Below are 26,267 nucleotides of genomic sequence, written 5' to 3'. Positions count from 1 at the left end.
TGAATATGTACAGACATTATGTACAGAAACAGACAACCAGTTTATCAGAGTGCAAAAAGAGTTGAGAGAATTAGAAAATGGTTTAAAGAAAGTGTTAGAGAGAATACAAAATTTAGAAAGTGTATGTTAAACATGTGTTATATAGTCTCATCTCACAAATGAAAAATCAGTCTTTGGAACTATCTGTTAGTGCACACTTTTCATTTGTCGAAAAGGGATGCAATATGCAATAATAACTACAGCTAAGAATTTTATTATTTGAATTTAAGGTGGTACCAAACACCTTGACTAAACTTAATTTGGCTCGTTTAATTTTCATAAAATTTTAACAAAATATTTACTTTGACCCTTTGACAAAAATATAAAAATTTCAACAAAACTTGAACCACACACTTTATCGGGAAAATGTCATTGGATATATAGCAGTTTGACAAACACTAATTTTGATCATTGAGAAGCTTAATATTTCCTTAAAAATAGAACGTGATTAAAACGTTCAGCTGATTTTTACAGAGTTATCTCCCTGTAATGTTATGTACCACCTTAAATCTTTCATTTTCTATTTAAACTTAATTTTTGGGGTAAAGATTGCACTCATGAAATCAAAACACTAATGGTACTGGCTTGATGGCTTTAATTTACTAAACCACATCACTCCTTTTGAGAGAATAGAAGTTTAGTGCATTGAAGTGAACTTTCTTTACTTTTATCCATGTACATTTCAAGCAATTTATCAATGAAATATAAAATCAGTTATTCAAGTAACGAAATTATGTGTAATTGTATAACCATACTCTTACTACAATTAAATATCTTTTTTGCACTCAGACATCCATATTGCATACATACTTGTCACAGACCAGGAACCTACTACTAGGGAGGTGTTTAACAACTTTGACTTAATTACCTATGAGGGTATCCCAAGGTCGGTTTCAGGAACCTCATCGTTGGTTGTTCTTTTATCTGTCAAATTTAAAGAGTTTTTCGTCTTTATAAGAATTAAAGATTGTTAATTGGAACCGCATTGGGTACCAAATACAATTAAGTTTAGGTTGAATTGTAAATGTTGAAAGAGGGTGATCCGAAGTTATGAACCTTGTCAGTGGTTTTTGTGTGTTGTATTTTGATAATGTTTGTAATAAAGAGAATTTGGTAGTGATGACAAATCTGGTAAAGAACAATAAAATGGTTTTTTGTGTTGTTAGATTGCTGTCTCATTGTAATATACCCTACATCTCCTGTTATTTATATGATCAAATAGTTTTTTCAGTCATCTTTCCGTTAGTTGTCCCATGATTAAATTAGCTATAAGTATTAATTGGTAATAAACAAAGGCAATATTGCTTCATGGTTAACCTAGCAAACAAGTATGTTGTACTTTATTGTTCTTTTTACACGCTCAAGTATATTTGTTGTAACTACATAATAATATTATTCATATTTTGATGGATGGGGCCCCATTTGAATAAGGTTAAAATTAACCTTGAATACATAAGAATAACAGGAATTGCAAAAATAGTGGACAGTTCAACATACCACACATTCAACCAACATCTAGAAGTAAAAATTTCATTGAATAGAAAAGTTACAATTATAGATTAAGTTTAAAATACCTTCAAAAACAGAAAGAAGATACCAAGCATGCCAAGGAGACATTCAAAACTCATTAGTAGAGATAAACTGACAATACCATGGCAAAAAACTAAGGACAATGAAAAGACAAACCAGTTTACAAAAATAAAACATAGAAAACTGAAGTCTTAGCAACCAACACAAAGAGTGTTAAGGACTGATAGACATATGAAATGTTACATCCTTCTTTTTTTTTTTTAGAAATCTGAGAAGCATCATGAGAAAATAGGTATGTACTTTTTTTTTTTATTAACAGTCCAGTTCAAAATAATATCAAACAGTATTTTTGATGAAAATTCCAAAATCAATTTAAAAAAACCCAGCAAAATGTGAACTTACATGTTAAAAATTCAGCTCATCAGGTCAATCTGTAGAAACAATGGCTCTTATTTATATAAAATTAACAATGTTCTTATCCTTGTATTCATGTTATAATTGCCAGTGGAGGTTAAACACATTGTAGTTGGTCTTTGATATTGTACGTGACTGTTGAAAGGCAACTTCTGTTACTGAAGGGTTGGTGTCTTGGATTATTTTCTCAGTATAAGTTTTACTGATTTAGTGATCAGTCACTGTCAGCCATCACGATCAATCAGTCATTGGACGGATTGCATCAAAAATTAGAGTTTATATATATTTTCAAATTTAATTGATTATGATATTATTAACTGGCATGTTTTATCAACATTTAATAGTTAGAATAGCATGTAATAAGACTGATTTCATTTATGTCCTTGTCTTCCCCTTTTACCATTTGAGCATTGGATCTAACTACTATAATTATATAGATCCAAAATTCAGGGTCCAATCTTTCGTCAAAATAAATGTTTTCAAAAGTCTCGTAAATGCATTAAACAGTTTATCAATAAACTCATCAAAGATACCGGGATTTATATTTTGTACACCATACACCCGATTTGTCTACAAAAGACTCATCAGTGACGCTCGAATAAAAAAATTAAAATGGCCAAAAAAGTGGAAAGTTGATGAGCATTTAGGACCCAAAAACTCCGAAAGGTTTTGTCAAATACAGCAAAGGTAATATATTCCTGGGGTAGAAAATCCTAAATATTTCCAAAAATTCAAAGTTTTATCAACAGTTATTCCATAATTATGACCATATGATATCAATCATAATTCACGTCCACACAGAAGTGTTGTCTACATTCCTTGCATCCAAATCGCTTTTCTTGATTTACATGATTAGGAGCGCTTAAAGCCAAACATTTGAAATTTTAAAGAATTAGCTCTGTTGTGTTTTCGAACGAGAATTATAATTTTTAGAACAGTGGAAAATATTTGAGGCTCTGCTGATCATTTCTATCCTGTTTCTGGCTGAGTATTTATAAAATTTATATTTTTGGACAACTTATAGTTATTCTCTCTATACTGCAACTTTTACAACTGTCCAAAATGAAATATATTTGGTATTTTTGGTAAAAACCATCAATTATTTTGAAGCGGACGATGTAAAAATTCCGCGACCCTGCATTCTTTATGGACGTCATAAATGTCAAAAATGCATTGTTAACTTCATTAATAAGGCTATATAAGGTCAGGGACTGTATACATGTATCACAAATGAATATATAGCCTTATTAAACAATAATTGTGATTTGAAAGAATTAAAATATTATAAAGCATTTTTTAACTATATTATCACAATTCATTTTACAAGTTAGATTCCATTTTTCCATTGAAAATATCCTGGGATCAATTCATATTTCAGTCCCTGAGATATTTTACCATGTATTAAATAATCAACTTATTTTTGTGAAATTATTATATTCTTCAATTTTAGGAACTGATATAAAATAAGGAGATGTGGAATGATTGCCAATTATATAACTATCCAATAGAGTCTAAATGATTGACCAGTAAAAAATCAAACAATTTGGCTACCTGCGACAGGTTTATCCTACATACCCCTGACTATACCATACGGTGACCTATAGTTGTTAACTTTTACATCATTTAGTCTCTGATGAAGAGTTGTCTCATTGGCAATCATACTGCATCTTCTTATTCTTATATAATGATACTCCTTATGTTGTAAATCAACAGTAAACTTTTTATCTTAACTCATACAGCAAACTGAAATTCCATTATGTTCATTGAAATTAATTGACTGTGTCTGTGATAAAAAGGAATAATTTTACCTGTTATATAGTTTCAAGAAATGGTAAATTTTTTATCGTTTCTGATATAGCTGAAATTATGTTATTTTGTTGAAAATGTTCGACTGATAAATACATTGAATACTTTTGCCTCTCTGACTGGAGTTTTGCATATGATATTAAACTTCCACTCTAAAAGTGGGGTCTTTTATTAATTCAACTTGTCCATCCATCTTTCTGTTTGTCAAACACATATTTTCATGACATTTTTCTCAGGAACCATTTAACAGAACGACTTTATATTGTGTCAGCAGCTTTATAGTGATGAATTGCAATGTGTGAGCACTTTTCGGATCTGTCTGACACTACTTCCTGTTTACCAATACTTTGAATATAACAATAAGGAATGAACTTTAAAATATTTATCAGACATTTCTCCAGTACTTCTTTACACAATGATTTATATTTGGTCTGCAGCTTGGCCGTAATGAGTTGTATTTGGTCTGCAGCTTGGCCATAATGAGTTGTATTTGGTCTGCAGCTTGGCCGTAATGAGTTGTATTTGGTCTGCAGCTTGGCCGTAATGAGTTGTATTTGGTCTGCAGCTTGGCCGTAATGAGTTGTATTTGGTCTGCAGCTTGGCCGTAATGAGTTGTATTTGGTCTGCAGCTTGGCCGTAATGATTTATATTTGGTCTGCAGCTTGGCCGTAATGATTTATATTTGGTCTGCAGCTTGGCCGTAATGAATTGTATTTGGTCTGCAGCTTGGCCGTAATGTATTTGGTCTGCAGCTTGGCCGTAATGAGTTGTATTTGGTACCTACTGCCTATTTTCCTATACTTTGAATTTTTTAACAAGTTTTATGTAAAGAGAAAATAAAGTTCACAATGTAAAGAAAACCTCTGCAGTGAATAATATTTTGGCTTTTGTAAAATATTTTTATTTTGGATGATCTGAAATTATTTAAACCAAAGAAAAAAAATTTTTTGAACTGCTTGCTTATTAAAACAAGTGATGACGACAAAATCATGATCATGTTTATAAAACTTCGGCTCAGTTATAATGGCTGTAAGTCCATTTCAACTATTCTAATTGCCTTCTTTTAATATTGAGAATGATGCATAGACCAACACAATTTAATAATAAAAAAGTTATATGTTTTATGGAACTGGGCACAAATACAACATGCACATGATTTACAGTTGCTAGTTAAATTCTTCCAATATATATATATCTTTTATATTGTTCAAATATATTAATTGTATGAAATGACTGTTAAGGGTACATGTCTTTCTGGCAGGTATCATCTGGTATTGACCTCATTTGCATGATTTATTGGTCAATGATAAGTTTTCATAATAATGTTTGACCTATTATAAACCATACTTTTTTCATTTACTATGATCAATTGATCAATTTTTTTTGATGTATGGAAATATGGTAAGATGTACATTGCTGTCTGTCAGGGTTCACCTGAACTTGACTTCATTTTCATGGTTCATTTTCCAATGTTTAGTTTTCCTGCTTAAGTTTGTTTCTTAGATACTGTTAGCAATAGGTCAACTATATTTAGTGTATTGATTGATTATAGATGAACATTTCTGTCTGGCATGTATCATCTGAGCTTAACTTAATGTTCATGGTTCCTTGATCAATGCTTATTGTTCCTGGTTACAATATCACTACAGTCCGATTTATTTTAATACTTAACTCATCTTAAAGTTGGAACATAATTATTTTTTCATCTATAGATAAAGTTTGTATTGGTATAATCAGCTAAAAATATACCTCATTAACTACTACCAAAAAAGAGCTCTACCAATGCAACAAGGATGACAATAGCACTTTCAGGCTAATGATAGTAAATATTTCTTTTATTCCAACATAAATCAAAGAAAAGTCGAAAGGGGTATGAGTAAAGTTTCCATTTTTAATTATTAATAATTATCATGGAAAGTTATTGTGACAAAATGAATACCACCCTTTGAATCACTATAAATTCAATACAAATTTTGAAAAAATGCACTTGGAACTCTCAAGGTGTGTTCTAACACCATCGTTTCATCATCAGAACACCACAGTTTTTGTCGTTTATAAATTCCAACTGTCAATTTTGAATTATTTAAGCATTGTCTATCCCTCAACAACACTAATTTGGAATTCGTTGATTGTTATGACGTCACAGATTTGACAACATCTATAATGTAATAATTATTTATGTCCAAGGCTCCTCCCCTGACCAGACAGTCTTAAATAAGAAAATATCAAGAGTGACCAGTTGTATATAAATATTTAACCCAATTCTCACTATGATATGTTTTATAATATTTAAAAAGAAATATATGGTACAGTGAAATTAAGGAAAACAAAGAAATTAAAAAAAATTCAAGTAAGATGTTTTCATAGAAATACCTTATCAAGACCATTCCCTTCTGTCATGATTTTTGAGGTAAAGGAAATACAAAAATAACTCATCAACACAAAAACTGTTAAAATGACTAAACCTATATACAAATGGTATGATCATCACCTGAATGTCACTTCAGTCTGTTTCTTAGATACTATAAGCAGTAGGTCAACTATATTTGGTGTATTGAATTATTGTAAGGTGTACTTGTCTGTCTTGCATGTATCGTCTCACCTTGACCCTATTTAATTGTTCATTGCTCGATGTTTAGTTTTCTTGGTTTGGTCTGTTTCTTGGATACCATAAGCAACAGGTCAACTGTATTTTTCTGTATTGAAAGATTGTAAAGTGTACATGTCTGTCTTGTAGGGTTTACCTGACCTTGACCTTATTGTCATGGATCATAGATAATGTAAAGTTAATGTAATACTTGTAGTGAAACCTTTATTTTTAAGACTTTCAACAGGATATCAATCATGGTCTGAAAAGCAAGCGAAACATTTCAGTGTGTGCCATCTTGTTTTAATAAGTTATTTCTAAAAATGCTATCTTTCATTTATCCTCTAGAAGCTCCTTAATCATTTGTTAATGAATTCTACCTCATTCAAATATAGGAACAAATTGCAAAGGAATTTAAATAGCACAGATCTAAATGACTCAAGTAGGAAAACAGATTATCTGATGACAAATTGGCATATTTATGTAGGGGGTTCAATTCAGGCTCGATGAACAAATTGGAGACTAAACAAACACAAACTGTCATGTGTTATTTTTCTGTTTTTTTTTATTTTTGATTTTGCACACACTTTTTTTTTATTTCACATATTGCAAAATCAAATTATTCACTTTAAGATTACTAAAGGCATAATTCTTAAATATGATATTCACCATCAAAAAGAAACTAAAGGGATGTCTGACACTTTAAGTTAAAACTATGTAGTGGAAAATCATCATCTTTGCAGCAGAAGGTGAAGTAAAAAGGATAATATGAATACTATGGAATAGTCGCCTGATCTGTAATTTTACCATTGTGTCAAATTTCCAATAGTGAAATTTTGACTGAGTGGTGACACATGCATAGAGTGAAATCTTGCTTCTTTTGGAGATCAAGTGGTTCACGCATTTTTATTTGCTGTCCTAATTTACGAGATTTGAACATCGATAAACTACTGTCGCCTAAACTATAGTAGCCACAAAGTTAAATCGTATATGTAAAAAATTACCATTAATTGTTTCATTTCACAAAGTTAATGGTAACATTTTGAGCAGTAAAATACATCTTGAAATATAAACAAGGGCAGCACATTATTCAATAATACTCATATTTTGCATGATAAAATTCAATGAACAAACAAACAGTATCCAAACATTTGACAGACTAACCATTCATGTCTTCCCTCTCTCTGTTTAGAAAATTGCAGTGCACAGACAACAATACTTTCTGAAAAATTGGAAGATTTAGATGCTGAGATAAAGAAGCGAGAAGAAGACCATATTCCAAAGAATATTCGTGGTAAGAAAGCCAGTTAGGGTCATTGTTAACAGCTTTAGTGCAATAAATCTATATCCAAAGAAAACCAGTTAAAAGAGTTGATGATTATTCAGCTCATCTCATGGCAATCTCCTTTCTGATGACCAATTCCTATTTAAAGTCAAATAAATTTTATTCATTTACGAAAAAAAAAATACAGCAACAATAAAACAACTACATTTTGTGTAGAGTTGTTTCATTGGCAATCATACCACACGTTCTCATTTTTTTCATATGATGTTCTCTGCTGTTATAGAGCCTATTGTATGATGTGTTGGTTTATTTTTAGTTTACTTTTGGACAATTCAGGTTAACTAATGAAATATTCTATGTTCATAAGCATCTACGATTAATACATTGGTGGTGAGAGTTCATTTACAGATACTTAATTTCTGTATACAGATACATTTTAGAGAGACTGACATTCAAATTGTAGATTATATGAGAGTGCAAATGTCCCAAAATGAAATATTGTTTTAAAAGGAATAAGATATGACAATTCATAGGCTTCAATTAAACTATGAATTATCAGTTATATAATGAAAAGAACACTACTATATATAGAATCCAACTACCACCTGACCACCGATTTATATATCTGTGCAAATAGATTCAATTTATCACAGGTGAATTAGTGCTTTCGATTTTAAGGCCTTAAAAACAAAATATGACGATGATGCTGTAATATTTGAAAAATATAATTCACATAATAACAATCTTTTTGTGTTTGCATACATCAGGTAATTACTGATTACCAGCTTAAACCTCAAGCATAGCTAGTATAGAAGGTGTTGTTATGTCTTTAATAGCTTGAAGCATGCCATGTTATTTTTTATAAAAAAATCTTTTATTTGAAAATTCCAATTCCCCTCCCACCTTTTGCAGGTATCTGTTTTAAAAGAGGAAAGTCCTGTGAGAGAGACCCTCTCCCCCCTTTGAAGCTATCTGTTTTAAAAGAAGAAAGTCCTGTGAGAAATAAACTGAATTTTATTACCAGATAATTGATGTTCTGGCTTGGCTCTGCCCTTGTCCTCTTGACAGTCCCCTGCTGCTGTGACTAGCCCCACGATGTCATCATAACCCCTAAGCCTTGAAGTATTGCCAAAGCATTATCATATTACCTGATGGCCTCTTCTTTCGTTTGATTGATGATTGAGATATGGTTTAAATATTTTATCAAATGAAACCACATTCTGCATTAATAAGCAACTGTGATTTTCAACATTTTTGTGAAAAGATAGAGTGCTACATTTATTCTGTATGGAAAAGAATTAATTTAGTTAATTTTGTTACTCTGTAAGAATTGTTGGAATTTTATTGCGGTTGTAACATGGGTATTGAAAAATAAGCAACTTTAACATATGATCTCTTTGATAATGTTTTCTTAATAAGATGGGGTCCTTCCATTTTGACATGTTGAACCTCAGATAACCTTTTAACTCTTTCAAGTTTATGATAGATCTCATTCCTAACCCAGTTTTTTTCTTCTAGAAAGAGAGGGTTTAGAAAACCTTTGTGAAAGTTGTCTACCAAAATAAAGATAATGTGCATTATCAATCAAATATGTGATGGAGCATATCTTTTTATCAGACAATGGCTTATTAAATTTAAGAATAAACAATCTTTTAAATAAAATAATCAGTGTCTTTGACTTTTAGACCTTTGTGATTTTGAATCTTGCAGTTCTAAGTACATCAAGTCGTGTATCCTTTGAAATATCTTGATAAGCATATTTTTGTTAGTATTTGGTTATTTTATGGGGAACAGCGTTTCTCTTTGAGATGATATTGTGTCAGGATTAAAACAAGCATCAGAAATTGAAGAACGGTTATCCTCAGAAGTGCTTGAATCTGAAGACATACCTTCATTGCTCTTTTGCATGTTTATGTTCGCAACCTTTTCTTCTACCAGAAATTGACCTTTCTCTTTGCCAACTTCTGGAGGTCTTCTTATTCCGATTGTGCAGGGGGTCCCAACTGTGAATCCTTTAACTCACCATCCGTAATATTAGACTTGCGATCATTTGTATTATTCATTCCCTGAGTTGGAAAATTAATTTGGCCTTATTTGCCGAATAATGTCCGTCACAATCGCCAAACCATGACTTTCTGAGTCAGAAACATCAACCTTCAGGAGGTCAAAATTAAAAGCCAGACTAGGTATAGCTTTCACTTCCACAAATTTAAAAAAAGTATTAACAGAAATATCCAACTCCAATGTTAATTTAAAAAGGGGAAGTCTAAAAAACTGTCTGTGTGCCATTATCAGATGTGCAAAAACACCTGTAAATAATAAAGAGCTAACATATACTCGCAGTGGTATACACACCTGTTTTCAGTTGATATGCGATTTAATATTTATGACTGTTTTTTCTTTGAATAACTGTTAATTAAGAGTTAGATTGAAAGTTTTGTAATTTCCGGTATTTTCCTTAATATAATTTCCTGTGTATATCTAATTTCTATTCATATATACAAAGGTTATCTCACAATAAGGTGTTAGAATCATCTTCGACGTATATTTTATGCTTCTAAGACTTGTCTCCATGCCATATCCTGATACCAAGATACTTATCATAATCTCACAGAAGGATGTATCTAATTAAAATAGCCTCAAATAAAAAAGTCCTTCTCTGAATTTCTTTGATTATGAATTTATGTTATACATGTACTATTGTTTTTATTAAAAATATGCGTTTAATTAATTCCAACTACAATTGATCATGTTGATGTTTCGTTGAGCAACATTTAGTTTCACATCCATCTTAGAAACTAAGCGATCTTAATTCATTATTAGGATTTACATATGCAAAACGTAGATACATATGCAACTTTTCATTAAATTAGCAAGTAGAAACTGTTTACGCTTCTGGAGTATGAGGATGAAGTCTTGGTTTTCTCATGGGATGCATATTACTGAATTTGAAATTTCTATGTAGTGTTTTGGGGACTATTGATTGTCCCTTTTTTATGTTTTAGGGACCTTGATAATACATTTTAAGTGATATTTCAAAACGTTTACTTTACATTTCCTGCCCTTCTATAGCTTTTGAGTTCAACTTCAGTTTTTTAGGGATTTAAATTTCTCAATCTGTTTAATTTTGTTTTTATTTTGTTAAAAATAATAATAAGCGAAAAGCCTGCACTGCTAACTGATCCTTTTTTATTGAGATAAAATGTTTTAAATTTCAAAAGGTGACCTTAATCTTTGATCTTTAAAATTGAAATCTATTGAATTCTTTCCTTTCTCTATATCTTTCATCTATTCACGTTTCGTATCAAGCCCCAAAAAAGGAAACTAAGTTTGCCATCGAAGATCCAACTAGAAACACATCCGATTTAGTAACAGCGAGCTTGAACGTCAACTAATTGACTCTCAAATCAAGAAGCTTCTTCCCCTTCCCGATAGCACCCTTCTATGCAAGTTTAATTATAATCAATAAATGGAAACTCAAGTAACTATTCGAAAAAAGAACTCTATCTTTGACCATGATTTTAAGCGGATAGGATGGGCGGAAGAGCAGTGCAAAATGTGCACCTATTTTGTGTTATCAACTTCTCCTACAGTTTTCAACCTAGATTCCTTACACTTCACATAAAGGTTACACACTGGTCGAAGTTGTGCACCTGCCTTAACGGAATTAAAGTAGGAATTGTTTTTTTTTGTTGTATTTTTTTCAGATTCTGGGACTTAGTACTTTTTTTAGCAAATTTTATAAAAACAGTACTTGTTTTGGGTAATTTTTCCAAAAATTGTACTTAATTTTGTTGTCAACCCGGATTTATAGAACTTTACCAACCTATTTAGTTTCTTTACCTTCCATTATGGAGTGGTTTAAAGATGTTGCCCATTAATAATTTTTACAGTTTCATGTGATTAAATGTTTCTTATAGACCATGCTCCATTGTTTTTTAAACACTCTGTGCAACCCGGCCATTTTCGTCTTTAATTTATTTTTATTTTGTAATTATATAAATTGCTATTGAATGTTAATCGAGATATTAAAAACAAACAAAATCATTTGAAAATCAATTCGTTTTCTTTACAGCACAACATAATCAAGAAATAAAAGAATGGGAGAATGATGAATCTACTTTTTATAAAACCCAAGCAACACACCACGTGTTGACAGTGTTACATTTAAATCATTACAGTACTACCTGTGACATTATCTTATTAATGGTGGCCATAAAAAATATGGTCACCATGATGGCCCTAAATGTCCATCATTATACCCCCTGCTGCTTAATTAATACACAAGGTATAAATCAAAAACTAGTCAAGGATAAAGAGAAATCATGACTGCATTGAAGTGTTAAAATTACATAACTTACAGGTAAAGTGTCTCAGGGAAAATATATGACTTTTTGTGTTTGTCAAATTTAATAGCTGTGGTTATGACAAGAAAATTCTAAAATAAAATGAAATAATAAAACTAGTTGACCATAGAGCTTCCTAACTTTTTTTTGTAAAAATTTTCTCATGACTGTTTGCAAATGTTTGTTTCGATGTTATAACTTTTAAATAATTCTATCAATTTAAGTTATTTTTTACATGTATTTTTTGGCAAGTGAATAATAAATGAATATCATCTTCTAATATAATGCAAACTTTCACAACGCCTGCCTTTTTCCATTGAAAAAGTGTTTCTCAAATTAATTTTCTAAAATCAAAATTGTTTATACTTACTGCATTTAACATTGTTTAACAAATGTTTAAGATTATCTTTAGGACTTATTCTAAATAAAATTTAGGCAATTCATTATTTCTCTATTGAATAAATACATGTATATTCATTATATTCATGATATTCATTACAGAAAAATTTGCTAATTTTTTTATTGTCATATAAACATATTACAATTTAATCAAGTTTCTGACAAAAACAAACCCAAAACAAACTTTATAATGCAAAGAAATAACAATTCTATAGTATAAGAAATCAAAACACATGGAAAAAGGTTATATTAGGTTTATGCCCTCAGTTTTATTGACTTTCTATGTTATAGAGGTTTAGCATTTCTTTTACTTTTTGTTCTTGGTTAAGATTTTATTCATAAGATTCAAGATTTTATTCATAAACTGGTCAGAGACATTATTATGAGAAGGTAAACAATTTTCAAATAGATTATCTCTAAGTTATGTTAATTTTACAAACAATTCTATCCTTTATAGGAGTTGTTATTCACCAATTCTATTTCTAAATTATGACCACTTATTCTTTACTTAGTGAAGCATTTGAGTTTACTGTTTTCATCATAAAATTTATTTTATTTTCAAAAATATTCTTATTTTTTTTCTTAAAATTCATTTTTAATCAAGGGCTTTAAAGAATCTAATTCATTCAAGTCCCTGCAATTATTAACTTTATCTAAAAGGCCTGAGTTGAGTGAAATATTCTTTGCAAATGTATACCAAGAATATGTATCATGCATATGCCAGTCCTGCAGTTTCGACAATATAATACACAGAACAAAAAGTGATTTAATTAATAGACCATAAAAATGTCACAATCTATATAGAAGTGTACTTTATTTTTTCTGGAGACAAAACTTGCCTGTTAACTGACAAAATTAGCCAAACTGAAGATAACATATTTGATAAGTTTACAATTGTTTCAAAAAGCAAGACAATTTATTCTTTAAATAATCTCTTTGTAAGTCTCTTTAGTGATTTTTGATGCAAAACTCGTTTTGAGATTTGAAAAATATCAAAGATAAACAAAAATAGTTTATTCCTATACCATATAATGATATTTGTAGTTTTCCGGAATAATAATCATGATAATAGATTGTACAACTTTGTTAACAAAATTTATTATAAAAGGGTTGATATTCATGATATTGATAATTTAAATTTGTGAATAAACTGGCTTGTTAAATTACTTGCTTCATGGTTCCTTTAAACATATCATTTGCATGATTATAAGTTATAATTAATAATAATGCATTTAATAATGCAAACGAACAATAGAATACCATGTACATCATGTATAATAACTTTTTTTTTACTGAAAAAATAATTATTTAAAGGATTCTCTCTTTTGTTTTCAAATGCTAGTCAATAACTTATATTTTAATTTTTGTCATTTCTACTCAAGATTCTTTCCAAGAGGAAATTAAAAGAATAAGAAGCAAAAAAACAAATAAAATTATAATAACATAAAAAAATAAAAGCATTAGAAAAAAAGGAAAATATGTAAATTTAAAGACAGAAAAATCAACAAATGATATGAATTAACAAAGACTAAAACAAACATTCTATTCTACATTTTCAAGAAAAGGTAAAATGTCAATTTGAGAAGAAACCTGAGTTACATGTACCTGTACAGGTAAATTTTAATGAAACATACAAGCTGAAAACTTCAACCCTGATTGATTTCAACAGGTAACATAATTAGATAAATCATCAACCTATGTTTTATGACCCCAATAAATGGCCAACATCTCAAGATTGAATACCTCAATAAATGGCCACCATTTGATGGTGACCATACAAGAGGGTGGACATAACTAAGAGGAAGTCACAGGTTGTACTGTATATTATTGTCAAAGGGAGCGCAGGTTGTGGTAAATCTTCAAATATACATCATGCTGCCTTACACTTACGTAACAATTTTGGATATGAGATAATAACTGTTTTAACAGGATCAACAGACATTTTGAATTATTATAATGAAAACAAGAAAAAAGCGTTTGTTGTGGACGACATTAGTGGAAAGGAATCTATCAATTTACAGACATTACAGATGTGGATAGATTATTCTGAAAGATTGGAGAAAATATTTAAGATCAATAATACATATGATGTCAATGTCTCAGAAATATTAGGTTCAAAACTGTTAGTTTCTTGTAGATTACATATATATAAAGAACCCCAGTTCCAACTATTAAAGTTTCTTACAAGGCAAGAATGCAATTTATTGTCACCAGCATTTGTTCTTCTACAAGAGGAGAAAATATATATGGTGAAAAAATACCTGCCAGATGATATAATAGTTAATGTAATGAAATTCGAGGAGAACAATGATTTTTTTCCATTGCTTTGCAAATTGTCAAAAGACAACACATGAGAAGAAGTCATTAAACTTTTCACAGCTCCTGTGAACAGCATTAGAAAAAAACATAAGCCACATTGTTCTTGAGAACAAGGTACAGTTTTGTGCTCTTGTTTTATGTATATTGTATGATGATGGATTCAATACAGATTGGCTTAATTTGAAATCACTGTCAGTGAAAAAGAAGGACAAACTTGAAGATATTGTTAACGAATTTGACATAAACTTATCTAAAGAAATATCAAGAAATGCTTTAAAATCTTGTTTTATAGTTTTAAATGGTACATATTTTGAGCAAATTGGTACAAAGTACAGAATGATACATGATAAAATCTATAAAATTGCAGCTGTAATCTGTGGACAGCACCTTACAGAATGTTTTATAAAATATATTCCTTCCATATTTATTCGTGACCTTTTCATCTTTGAATCTATTTTGAATGTACCAGTTAATAATGATGTAATAATACTATCGAAAGAAAAAGAAGAAGAGTATTTTGAAAGATTGTTAACTGACTTAAAAGAATTTATCATCATAAGTACTTTTCATAATAAACAATTGATATCTCAGGCATTTAGAGACAGGTTAATATATTTTTTTAGTAGGAGTGATGATGCAAAAACATTTTTAAAGGAGTTTGATAAAGAAGGTTTATATACAACACCTGTGATAGAATCAGCATCAGGAGGTTACCTTGATTTGGTCCATTTTTTGATTGTAGATGTAAAATGTGATATAAATAAGACTGATGGAAACTGCAGGTCAGTTATATATAAGGCGTCTGAAGGAGGACATACAGATGTAGTCAAATTATTACTTCAAAACAATGCTGATGTCTCGCAGTGTAACTTTAGTAGACAGTTTCCATTGCATGCTGCATGTAAAGGAGGGCATATAGATGTAGTTAAGTTATTGCTGCAGGAAAATACTGATGTTTCGCGGTGTAACCATTTAAAACAGTCTCCGTTGTATGTAGCATGCAGAGGAGGACATACAGATATAGTGAAACTACTACTCCAGGACACTGTTGATGTCTTGAAATGTGATCATTTTAGAGAATCTCCGTTGTACGTAGCATGTGAACAAGGACATACAGCTATAGTGAACTTGTTACTACAGAATAATGCAGATGTTTCAGAGTGTAACTCTTCTAATGTTCTCCTTTGTATGTTGCATGTGAAGGAGGGCATATATATATAGTGAAACTTTTACTTCATAACAGTTCTGATGTATTTCTGTATAGCAATAATGGACAGTCTCCATTGTATATGGCCTGTGGTGGAGGCCATACAGATATCGTGAAAATGTTGCTGCAACTGAACGCTGATGTGTCTCAATGTAATAAGGATGGAAAGTCCCCATTGTATGCAGCATGTGAAGGAGGATATCAAGATATAGTTAAACTGTTGCTGCAAAAAAATGCGGATGTATCTCAGTCTGACAGTTATAGACAATCTTCTTTGTATGTGTCATGTAGAAAAGGACATACAGGTATTGTCAAAATGCTGCTGCAGAACAATGCCTTTAATTCTGTGGAGCACAGTTTGGGATGGTGTCTATCAAATATGTTGCATGTGGCATGTGAGGGAGGGCATACAAATATAGTAAAACTGCTACTTCAGAACAATTCAAATGTATCTGTGCGTGATATACATGGAGAGTCTCCATTGTTTGCTGCCTGTAAAGGAGGACATTTCAAAACAGTGAAACTTTTACTGCAGAATAGTGCTGAAGTGTCTAGATGGAACAATAATCAAGAGACTCCGTTGTATGTTGCCTGTAGAGGAGGACATACAGAAACAGTAAAACTGTTGCTGCAAAACAATGCTGATATATCTCAGTGTAATACAGAGGATGAGTCTCCGCTGTATGTTGCCTGTGAAGGAATGCATATAGATACCATAAAACTGTTACTACAGCACAATGCTGATGTGTCTCAGTGTGATCGTAACTATGGACAGTCGCTTTTACATGTGATATGTGGAAGTAATTTATATAAATACGGTCAACCACTTAAAGATGCATATGAATATAAGTGGAAGAAGTATTCAGATCGTATTGAAATTGTAAAATTATTAATTGCATGGAACGCAGATGTTCAAATGTGTAATAACAATGATGAAACACCAATATGTGTAGCCTGGAACGCAGCCTTTTGTGAAATTGAAAATATTCTTGTTTGGTCAATAAAGAACTAGAGGATTATAGGTACACTGTAAGAAGTGATAAGATGTAACTTTAAGTCATTAATAGCACTGAGTTTTTCAAGCTTATAGAGGTACCAGGGTCAAAATGAGTTTTTTTGCATTTTTACATAGATTCAAAACACCCTGACAAGTTATTTTGCTAGATTCTGCAAAATGCCAGAATTATGGTCATTTTTGTTACTTTAGATTTTTTTAATATTTATTTTTCACAGGCATTTCATCTAAAAAAATTTTACCATTCGATTGCCATAGCAAGAATGTACCGAAATCTGCAATCTAAATAATAATTTGAAATCCAAAAGAAACTGCTATCAATTTCAATAGATTTCTAAGGGGAAAAAAATTCAAATAATATCACCAAAAAATAAAACTAGGTACTTTACAATTTTAATCATTGTTATATCTCATTTTGAAAAAAAAAAAATGGGCACCTCAAATGTTTTTAGGTTTTCTGTACATTTAAATCCCAGATTGATGCAGTAAAATTGGCTCTATTTAATGTTTTTATCTACTTATCTATCATTTCTATGGGAAGTTTTTTTTTTTCTATTTGTTTTGGTCATTCAGAAAATAGTTGTTTATGCTTTCTGCTAAATGTAATTATCAAATATAATTTTAGAATTGTACTGAATTGTTCTTTTTTCAAGTTCATTGTTTTTAGCAGTACGCCGACTTTATTTGGTGTATGGAATGACTGTTAGGTTTATATGTCTATCTGGTAGGGTTCATCTGACCTTGACCTCATTTTCATGGTTCATTGGTCAATTTTCCATTTTCCTAATTAGGTCTTTTTCTCGGATACAATAAGCAATACGTTAGCTATATTTGGTATCCTGTATGATTGTAAATTGTACATGTCTGTCTGGCAGGGTTTCGTATTACCTTGACCTCATTTATAATTATCATTGATAATGTTAATTTATTTTGAAAGTTAAAGTAAAACCTTCATACATGTATTACCCACTTTCAACATAAATTCAAACGTGAAAAGTAAAGCAGGCGAGACATTTAAGCGAGTGAACTCTTTTTTATATATATAAAGAAACCAAGGCTCCACCTCCTTAAGGCAAAGAAAAAGAACAAAGTTGAAAACTGATGTAATGTATCATTAATTACATATTATCATCCTCAAGCAGAAAACTCCAAAAGTATTCAGGAAATACTGGCATCTTATTAAAACAGATTCTACAATAGGTGCCAGATTCAATAAAAGCCTCTCAATATGATTCAAAAGAAATAGAAACATTTGTGAATTAGTGAAACGAGCCATGACATAATTTGTGTAAACCTCACAGTTCCTACTAAATATTAAAACTGTGCAGAACTAATATATGACCATCATGTAAATCACACATGTATACTAATATTCTTATGACAAAACTTTCTTACCATGAAAGACTTAATTCAACATTCATTGAAATACATTGAAATAGTTTGAAAAACCAAAAATCCTAAGTCAAATTCAAATTAACAAAACAAACAAAAAAATCAAAAAACTATTTAAAAAGATTAAAACAGTTTCCCATTTCTCGGCAGTAACATACCCTCTCCCCCATCGTATGGTTTTTACATATCTCAGTTGATACGTTATGCTCGTGCATGTTCACACTATACGGACTTCATATACAGGAGTGTGCTCCTAACGCAGAAACTGCTCCAACAAAGTTATGTGGAGGACAGATTAAAAATGACACTCCGTAAATTTTACGGACACCATCACAAATTGGTCGATCCATACGATGTGTCTTTGTCCTAACTAACTAAGGACATTTTTACCACGTGTTAGATTGTGGTTTGACATTACGTCGTCTGATCTTTTAATTACCGAACGTGACTTATTCCCGATTGTGACTGTTTTGCTGAGTGTGAATTCGCATTGCTATAAGACGTGTCACGGTACCTTTCTATCCAAAATTCATGTAGTTAGTTTTGATGTTATATTTGTTATTCTCATCGGATTTTGTCAAATGTCTTATCGTTTGTAGTTGTAAATCTTATTTTTTTCTGTTGTATTCGTGTGTTATGGTAAAGATTATTAATCACCCTGTTCGTTAATTAGATTTTAGTTTGGTCAACTAAATTTATACGATATATTTGGTTTACAGTTAGATTTAGAAGAAACACCGACATAGCTAGATAATACTATTAATTATCTTATTACTACCACATTTTATATTAATTAGTACTGTAATTTTCATTGTTATTGATAAATGTTATAAGTATTATAAACCAAATCTTAAATTCTATCCTAATTCTATCCTATTTTGGGGAAATTTCAGAAATTCAAATGTGACGTCACCCTTTTTAAGCGTTGATCTCTTTGGCTAACTCGGCTGTGAATTTTTATGTGCTGGTTTATGTTGTTTTATGTATCCGTTTTTATTCTGTAGTTAGTCACCACTTCGGTGTCATCATGTATATCTATAATATAGTCATTTTTATAAATTTACTGTTTACAAAAGTATGAATTATTCTAAATACTAAGGATTTTCTTATCCCAGACATATAACCTTAGCCGTATTTGGCACAACTTTTTGGAACTTTTGGTCCTCAATGCTCTTCAACTTTGTACTTGTTTTGGCTTTCGTATTTTTTTGATCTGAGCGTCACTGGTTAGTCTTGTGTGGACGAAACGCGCGTCTTGCGTATTAAATCTTAAATCTGGTACCTTTTGTTAGCTTTTATTCGTATGTTTCTCCGTCCTATATATTCTCCCATTTATTTGTATTGTAGTCCTGTCATGTAATGTTGTCATTTTAATGTTATATTTAACATTGCCATTAAAGCGGGTGGTTTGGCTAGCCACAAAACCAGGTTCAACCCACCATTTTTTTCTTAAAATGTCCTGTACCAAGTCAGGAAAATGGCCATTGTTATATTATAGTTCGTTTCTGTGTGTGTTACATTTTACTGGTGTGTTTCTGTTGTGTCGTAGTTCTCCTCTTATATTTGTTGTGTTTCCCTCAGTTTTAGTTTGTAACCCGGATTTGTTTTTTTCTCAATCGATTTATCAATTGCGAACAGGGGTATACTACTGTTGCCTTTATTTATGGAAGCAATCATGAGTTGGTTGACCGTTATGGAATATTTATTTCATACAGGACGACGGACATGGTTCAATTGTCGTAATTACAGTTCTATCCTTTTTTCCTCAAGTGTGACATTACTGAATGAGAATTATAACTGAATTTGTACTCTAATAAAAAAACACGACAGGTGTCAAATAAGCACTTGAGATCATCCCAGTTTTTGATGAGGTTCGTGTTGTTCAGTATTTGTTTTTGTTGCTGTGTTTTGTAGAATGGTGTTGTCTTTACGTTGTGTTTTCCTTTTTACCATGGCGTTGCCGGTTTGTTTTCGACTTACAAAAAAAATGACTTATGAGATTAAATATCAACTCTTTGAAAAAGCTTATTCAAAACTTCTAATAGAATTTTTTATTTAGTTTTAGACTGAACATAATTTTTAACACTTAATTTCTATTAGACTCCTTAAAGTAGTGCAATGTCATCATTTAACGTGTCTGCCTATAAACTATAACAAATGATTCTAAAAGTCAACACTAGATCACCAAAACCCGATATGACTTAAACCATAAATTGACATCTTATAGGTGGTATTGCTATCAATTTACCTCAATTTCTTATTATTAATATTCTCAAAACTATTATAGATACATGTATAAAGATAATACATACATTATAAACAATACCAAGTGTTTATTTAAGTCACCTCAAGGGTAACTGGGGAATAAAGATATGGTAACTTTGGTCTTCAACCGACCAGCAGCAAAACCTTTTGCCAAAGATTAAACACAAAGTTTGTTTTCTAATAAACTGTGAAATCATTTATTTCTTTTATGGTGTAAACTTTCATGGTTTGGTAAGATTTTGCTAGCTTTTTATTTTTTATAGTTTTTTCTTATTTTACCGATCAAAGCAACAAAAAATTAATATTTTCTCACTTATTTGAATAAGCGATTTCCCCTTTTCCTTGTAATATATGAAAATATTAATAAACCTACAGTGTGTTTACAAAATGCTACAAATATGGGGATTCCTGTCTGTAAGAATTGTGTGAGATATAAGATGATTGCCATTTTAAAAATAAGAAAGTGTGGTATAATAGCCAATGCGACAACTCTCCACAAGAGACTAAATGACACAGAAATGACCAAACTATAGGTCACCGTACGTCCTTCAACAATGAACAAAGCCCATACCGCATAGTCAGCTAAAAAAGGCCCCGAAATGACGAAACAGTTCAAACTAGAAAGCTAACAGTCTGATTTATGTACAAAATAATGAACAAAAAACAAATATTATATACAGGAACCAACGACAACCAAGGAATTACAGGCTCCTGACTTAGGCCAGGCACATACAGAATGTGGCGGGGTTGAACTAGTTTGCTGACGCCAAACCATCCCCCTAACCTGGACAATGGCGCAACAGCACAACACAAGAACAAACTATACAAAACAATAAATGAAAAACAAATATAAGAAACAGCAGTAAACAACAATCACTAACTTGCAGGCTCCTGAATTGGGACATGCACATACAGAATGTGGTGAGGTTAAACTAGTTTGAAGGCGCCAAACCTCTCCTAACCTGTGACAGTGGTGTAACAGTACAACATAAGAACAAACTGTTTTTTGTTTTATGAATCCATGTATTGCAAGAGTTATACAAACTCCCTTTTGAACCTGCAAGTTTTATTCAAGTTATCAAGAATTCTAAAAAGGGAGTGACTCATACAATAAATGCAGTAGTTTAATATATTGTGTACAACTATAGATTTAGATTGAAATTTCATCATATATTTCACAGGCAATTGAATGATTAGATGGGCAACTAATGAAACAGGATTGTGATCGTATGAAAATCAAACCATTAGATCAAACCAACCATGAAATAATGATGAACATCAAGCATTCTAATAATGAAATACGGGAGCTTAAAGAATCAATTGCAAGTATAAAGCAGTCACATACTGAAATGATTCAATCTCATGAATCACTTCAACAAAACCATGCAGTTTTAAAAATGGAAATGGAAGAAATAAAAATCTCTCAGAAGGATACAATACCGTGGAAAATTAGAGGTAAACAGTTGGTTTTAAGTGACCTATAGTTCATCTGCTCCTGCAATTTATTAAGAGATCAGATTTTAAATTGATTCCTTGTAATTGGATAACCATCTCTTTATTGTCTCGCCTGTGACGAAATTCGCAGAGTACAAGACATATGGATTACAATCAGGCGGTGGCGACGATGCTGTAAACTATTAGAATAAAGCTTTATAATTCAGAAGATAGAAGACTTGGATGCTTCATAAATTGTATGCAGATACCTTATTTTACAAAGTTTTCTTTTATCATATGTCCGTTGTTCTTGGCCTCATTGTCATGATTCAGTGAATGCTCTAAAATAATATAGTTTTTCTTTTAGCATTTGAAATAATACTCACTAGTTATGAGTAATAGGATAACACTATTTGGTATATGGCTTCCTTAAAATGTCTACCTGAAAGATGGTTCACCTGATCTTGTTCTCATTTCATGGATCAGTGATCAAGGTTAAGTTTACGTGGTCAATTCATTATTGTCTAAGATACTATAAGCAATAGGACCTATATGTTTGGTGTATGGATTGTAAGGTGTACATGTCCGACTGACATATTTTATCTGAGCTTGACCTCTTTTTTAATGGTTCATTGGTCAATGCTACGTTTGTGTGGGTTGGTCTGTTTTCCAGGTGCTATAAGCAATAAGACCACTATATCTGGTGTATGTAATGATTTTAAGGTGTACATGTCAGTTTGTCTGTCTGGCATGGTTCTACTGACGTTAACCTAGAGTACTCTAAATCAGTGCTATCTGTCTTTGTCTTTTTACTTACTTTTTGGGGGCTTTGCGTCAATGTGATGAGTCAGGTCATTTCCAACTGTGTCTAACAACTTGTACTTATGTATTGCTGTTCGTGTTACAATGTACACCACTGTTTAAGGTTTGGTTAGGGGTTAATATTTTAAAAATATTTAAAACCCCGCATCATTCTGTACGATATTGATACGCCTGTTCCATGTCAGGAGCCTATAACCAGATTGCTCGTTTTTTCTTATGAATTTTTTCTCACATTTCGCAATGCTTGGGACTTCAGTTTTTCTTTTTTATGTAGGCTGCACAGAGCAAGTTGTCCTGTCTCTATTGACGGCCCAGTTGTCTCCATAGACAGTCCAAGTTGTCTTTTGATCAATAGATTTCTTAAAAATCCATATAAAAAATACACCAGTCATTGTATGTAGAGGAGTTAGGCAGTTATACTTGTCATCTTAGATTGTCTCAGTTGTCTTTTCAAGTATTGAGCAGATAGGCCATGTGAGTTTCTGTTGTCTGTCATCGATTACAATCGTCTATGGTCGTCATTAACTATAAAATCTTCTCCTCTGAAATCACTGTGCTAAATGCTATCAAACTTCACCGGACTGAACTTTAGGGTATTTCGTTGGGGATTGGATCTATCAACAAACACAGCTACTATAGTGCAGTTTATGGTCTTAAATCTAAACAAATAAAGCATTTAGAGCACGACTGACAACGTTAAAATGATCAAGGTTTCTCTTCTGTAAAATGATCAGAAGAATCGGACAACCAATTTTGAGTTATTGCCCTTAAAATTTCATTTTGTTTTTTTTATGAAAATTTTACAGTTTTGGGGTTATATCTCAAGAATTAAAACAGTAAGAGTAAAATTGACAGGATGAAAATGATCAACATGGTTAGTGCTATTTTCTACACAATTTGCAGGAAAATATGAGAATCTGTTTTGGAGTTCTTCTATGAAATATCATTTTTTTTTACAAATTTTGAAGCCTTTGATTTTTTCTTGAAACTATAATAGATAAAGAGACATTTAAAAGAGTAAAATAAGATCTGCAAAAACGTTAAAAGGACAAATTTATCAATTGATTCCTTATAGTTTTTACCATTGAAAGATAATGTTTGTCTATTGTGTGTCCATTTAGATTGATAACGAGAAACTGTAAAAAGCAAAATGTTCGTCAAAATAGAATCTACTAATAAATCAACTTGACCAAATCGTGAATAGACCTTTTTTCAAAGTTAACATATTTCTAAGTAAAAAATGTAATTTAACTTACATTAGTGGGGACAGTAAAATTTATGTCAACCATATACATGTATATAAGCTGTGTTGAAATATAATCACCTGCATTACTGTTAAATTGCTTCACCATTCACTTAATTGCATGCACCAATGTCCTCGGTGATAAGTCCTATCACAATCATGTACTTAATTTTAATTTGCTTATTTCATAGTAAATTCACGCTGTTGAATATTCAGTTATTTTTCACTTATTCCGTTGATTGATAGCTGTTGATTTTGTCAGATTTTACAGGCTTCCTCATTTTTAAAGTTGCCTTTGAGTTCGCTATTTTTGTTATACTTTTTTTCTATAGACCATTCAATAAATGAGTTGTTATTTAAAAGAAAGAAATCTATACTTTTTCAGCCCAGCATAATCAAGACATTAAAGAATGGCAGATTGAGGAAGCAACTTTTCTTGAAACCCGAGCAACGCATCACATACTCACAGTTTTAATATCGAATAATTGCATTATTGTCACAGGGAGCTTGGGTTGTGGGAAATCTTCTCTGACATTCATCATGCTGCAATTCACTTACGTGACTTGTTTGGATATGAGGTAATACCTGTTTTATCAGGAACCTCAGATATTTTGAATTGTTATAATGTAAACAAAAAAACAAGTCTGTGTTGTTGATGACATCTGTGGAAATGAAACAATCAACATACAGACACTACAGGTGTGGAGAGATTATTCAGAAAATTTGGAGAAAAGATTTAAAACTGCAGTGACTAAAGTAACAAATAATGACAATGTGTCAAAAATATCTGGTTCAAAATTACTGATTTCCTGTAGATTACATATATATAAAGAAGCACAATTTCAACTAGTTCAGTTACTCACAGGAAAAGAATGCAATATATTATCACCAGAGTTGCGTCTTCTGTATGACGAAAAAATGCTTATGATGCAAAAGTACCTTCAAATTGATATAAATGACAATGTAACAGAAATCTTGGAGAACGTATATTGCTTTCCTTTACTATGTAAATTGTCAAAGGACAAAACATCTGATGAAGTCTGGGAACTCCTTAACGGTCATGTGGACAGTATTAAAAAGAAAATAAACTACATTGTTCTGTGTATCTTATTCGAACATGGATTCAGTACAGATTGGCTAGAATCAAAATCACCTCCTGAGAAAAAAAAAGACTTACAGACATCGTTAAAGAATTTGACATAGACTTAAGCAAAGAAATGTCAAGACATTTTTTAAAAACTGGATGGGACCTATTGTAAACGAAGTGGTACATTTTATGTAATGATACACGACAAAATATCTGAAATGGCAGCTTAAGTATGTGGCCAGCACCTTACAGAATTATTTATAAAATATGTTTCATTTATTCGTGACCTTTTCGTCTTTGAAACTATCGTAGAAAAACCCACAAATAATGATTTTATAATAATATCGGAAGACAAAGAAGAAATGTATTTCGAGAGATTGTTAAGTGACTTTAAAAAATCTGTCATTGTAAGTACTTTCCATAATGAGCAGTTAATTTATCAGTCATTTAGTAATAAATTAATCAGCTTTTTTGAAAGGAGTGATGAAGCAAAAACAGTTTTAAACAAGCTTGATACAAAAGGATGTAGACAGAATATGTATTGGCCATTTAACACAACACATTTAATAGAATCAGCAGCAGATGGTAACTATGTTTATTGTCTGACTGATACTGTAAACTGTAATGCTAATCAAATTGACAAATATTGTTCACCTTTATATCAAGCAGCTCAAGACGGACATGCAGATGTAGTCAACTTGTTATTAGATAACAACGCTAATGTCTCTCAGTGTAGCATACTTGAACAGTCTCCATTGCATGTAGCCTCGGGAAGGGGCCATACAGCTGTGGTGAAATTGTTACTGCAGTACAACGCTAACGTTTCTTTATGTAACAATATTGAATGGTCTCCATTATATATGACATGTGACGCACGGCATTTAGATGTAATAAATCTGTTGCTGCAAAACAAAGCTGATGTCTTTCAGTGTAGCTCTTGTGGTGAGTCTCCTTTTATGTGGCCTGTTGAGGTGGACATACAGATATAGTGAACCTGTTGCTAGAGAGAAATGCTGATGTCTCAAAATATGACTGGATTAAAGATTTTCCATTGCTAGTGGCCTGTTCGGAAGGTTA

At 31.4% G+C, this 26,267-nt stretch overlaps 1 protein-coding gene across 2 annotated transcripts; it reads left to right on the top strand.

Moving 5' to 3' along the window:
- Positions 1-4: 4 nt before the first annotated feature.
- On the top strand, positions 5-25,826 carry LOC127718367 (ankyrin-1-like). 2 transcript variants are annotated; one of them, XR_007989784.1, is made up of 5 exons: positions 5-121; positions 1,834-1,861; positions 7,569-7,670; positions 21,786-22,059; positions 24,489-25,826. XR_007989784.1 is itself a non-coding variant. In XM_052224356.1 (4 exons), the coding sequence occupies exon 4, from the start codon at positions 16,015-16,017 to the stop codon at positions 16,942-16,944; it is 930 nt and encodes a 309-aa protein (XP_052080316.1). In that variant the 5' UTR covers positions 5-121; positions 1,834-1,861; positions 7,569-7,670; positions 11,737-16,014; the 3' UTR covers positions 16,945-17,386. The 2 variants fall into 2 exon arrangements, 1 of the variants encoding a protein (XP_052080316.1); XM_052224356.1 differs by lacking the exons at positions 21,786-22,059; positions 24,489-25,826 and adding an exon at positions 11,737-17,386.
- Positions 25,827-26,267: the final 441 nt, after the last annotated feature.

Source organism: Mytilus californianus, unplaced genomic scaffold, assembly GCF_021869535.1.
Source record: "Mytilus californianus isolate M0D057914Y unplaced genomic scaffold, xbMytCali1.0.p SCAF_10, whole genome shotgun sequence".
NCBI classification, from domain to species: Eukaryota; Metazoa; Mollusca; class Bivalvia; order Mytilida; family Mytilidae; genus Mytilus; species Mytilus californianus.
The sequence above is the reverse complement of the archived record's forward strand: the minus strand, read 5'-3'. Positions and strand labels throughout refer to the sequence as shown.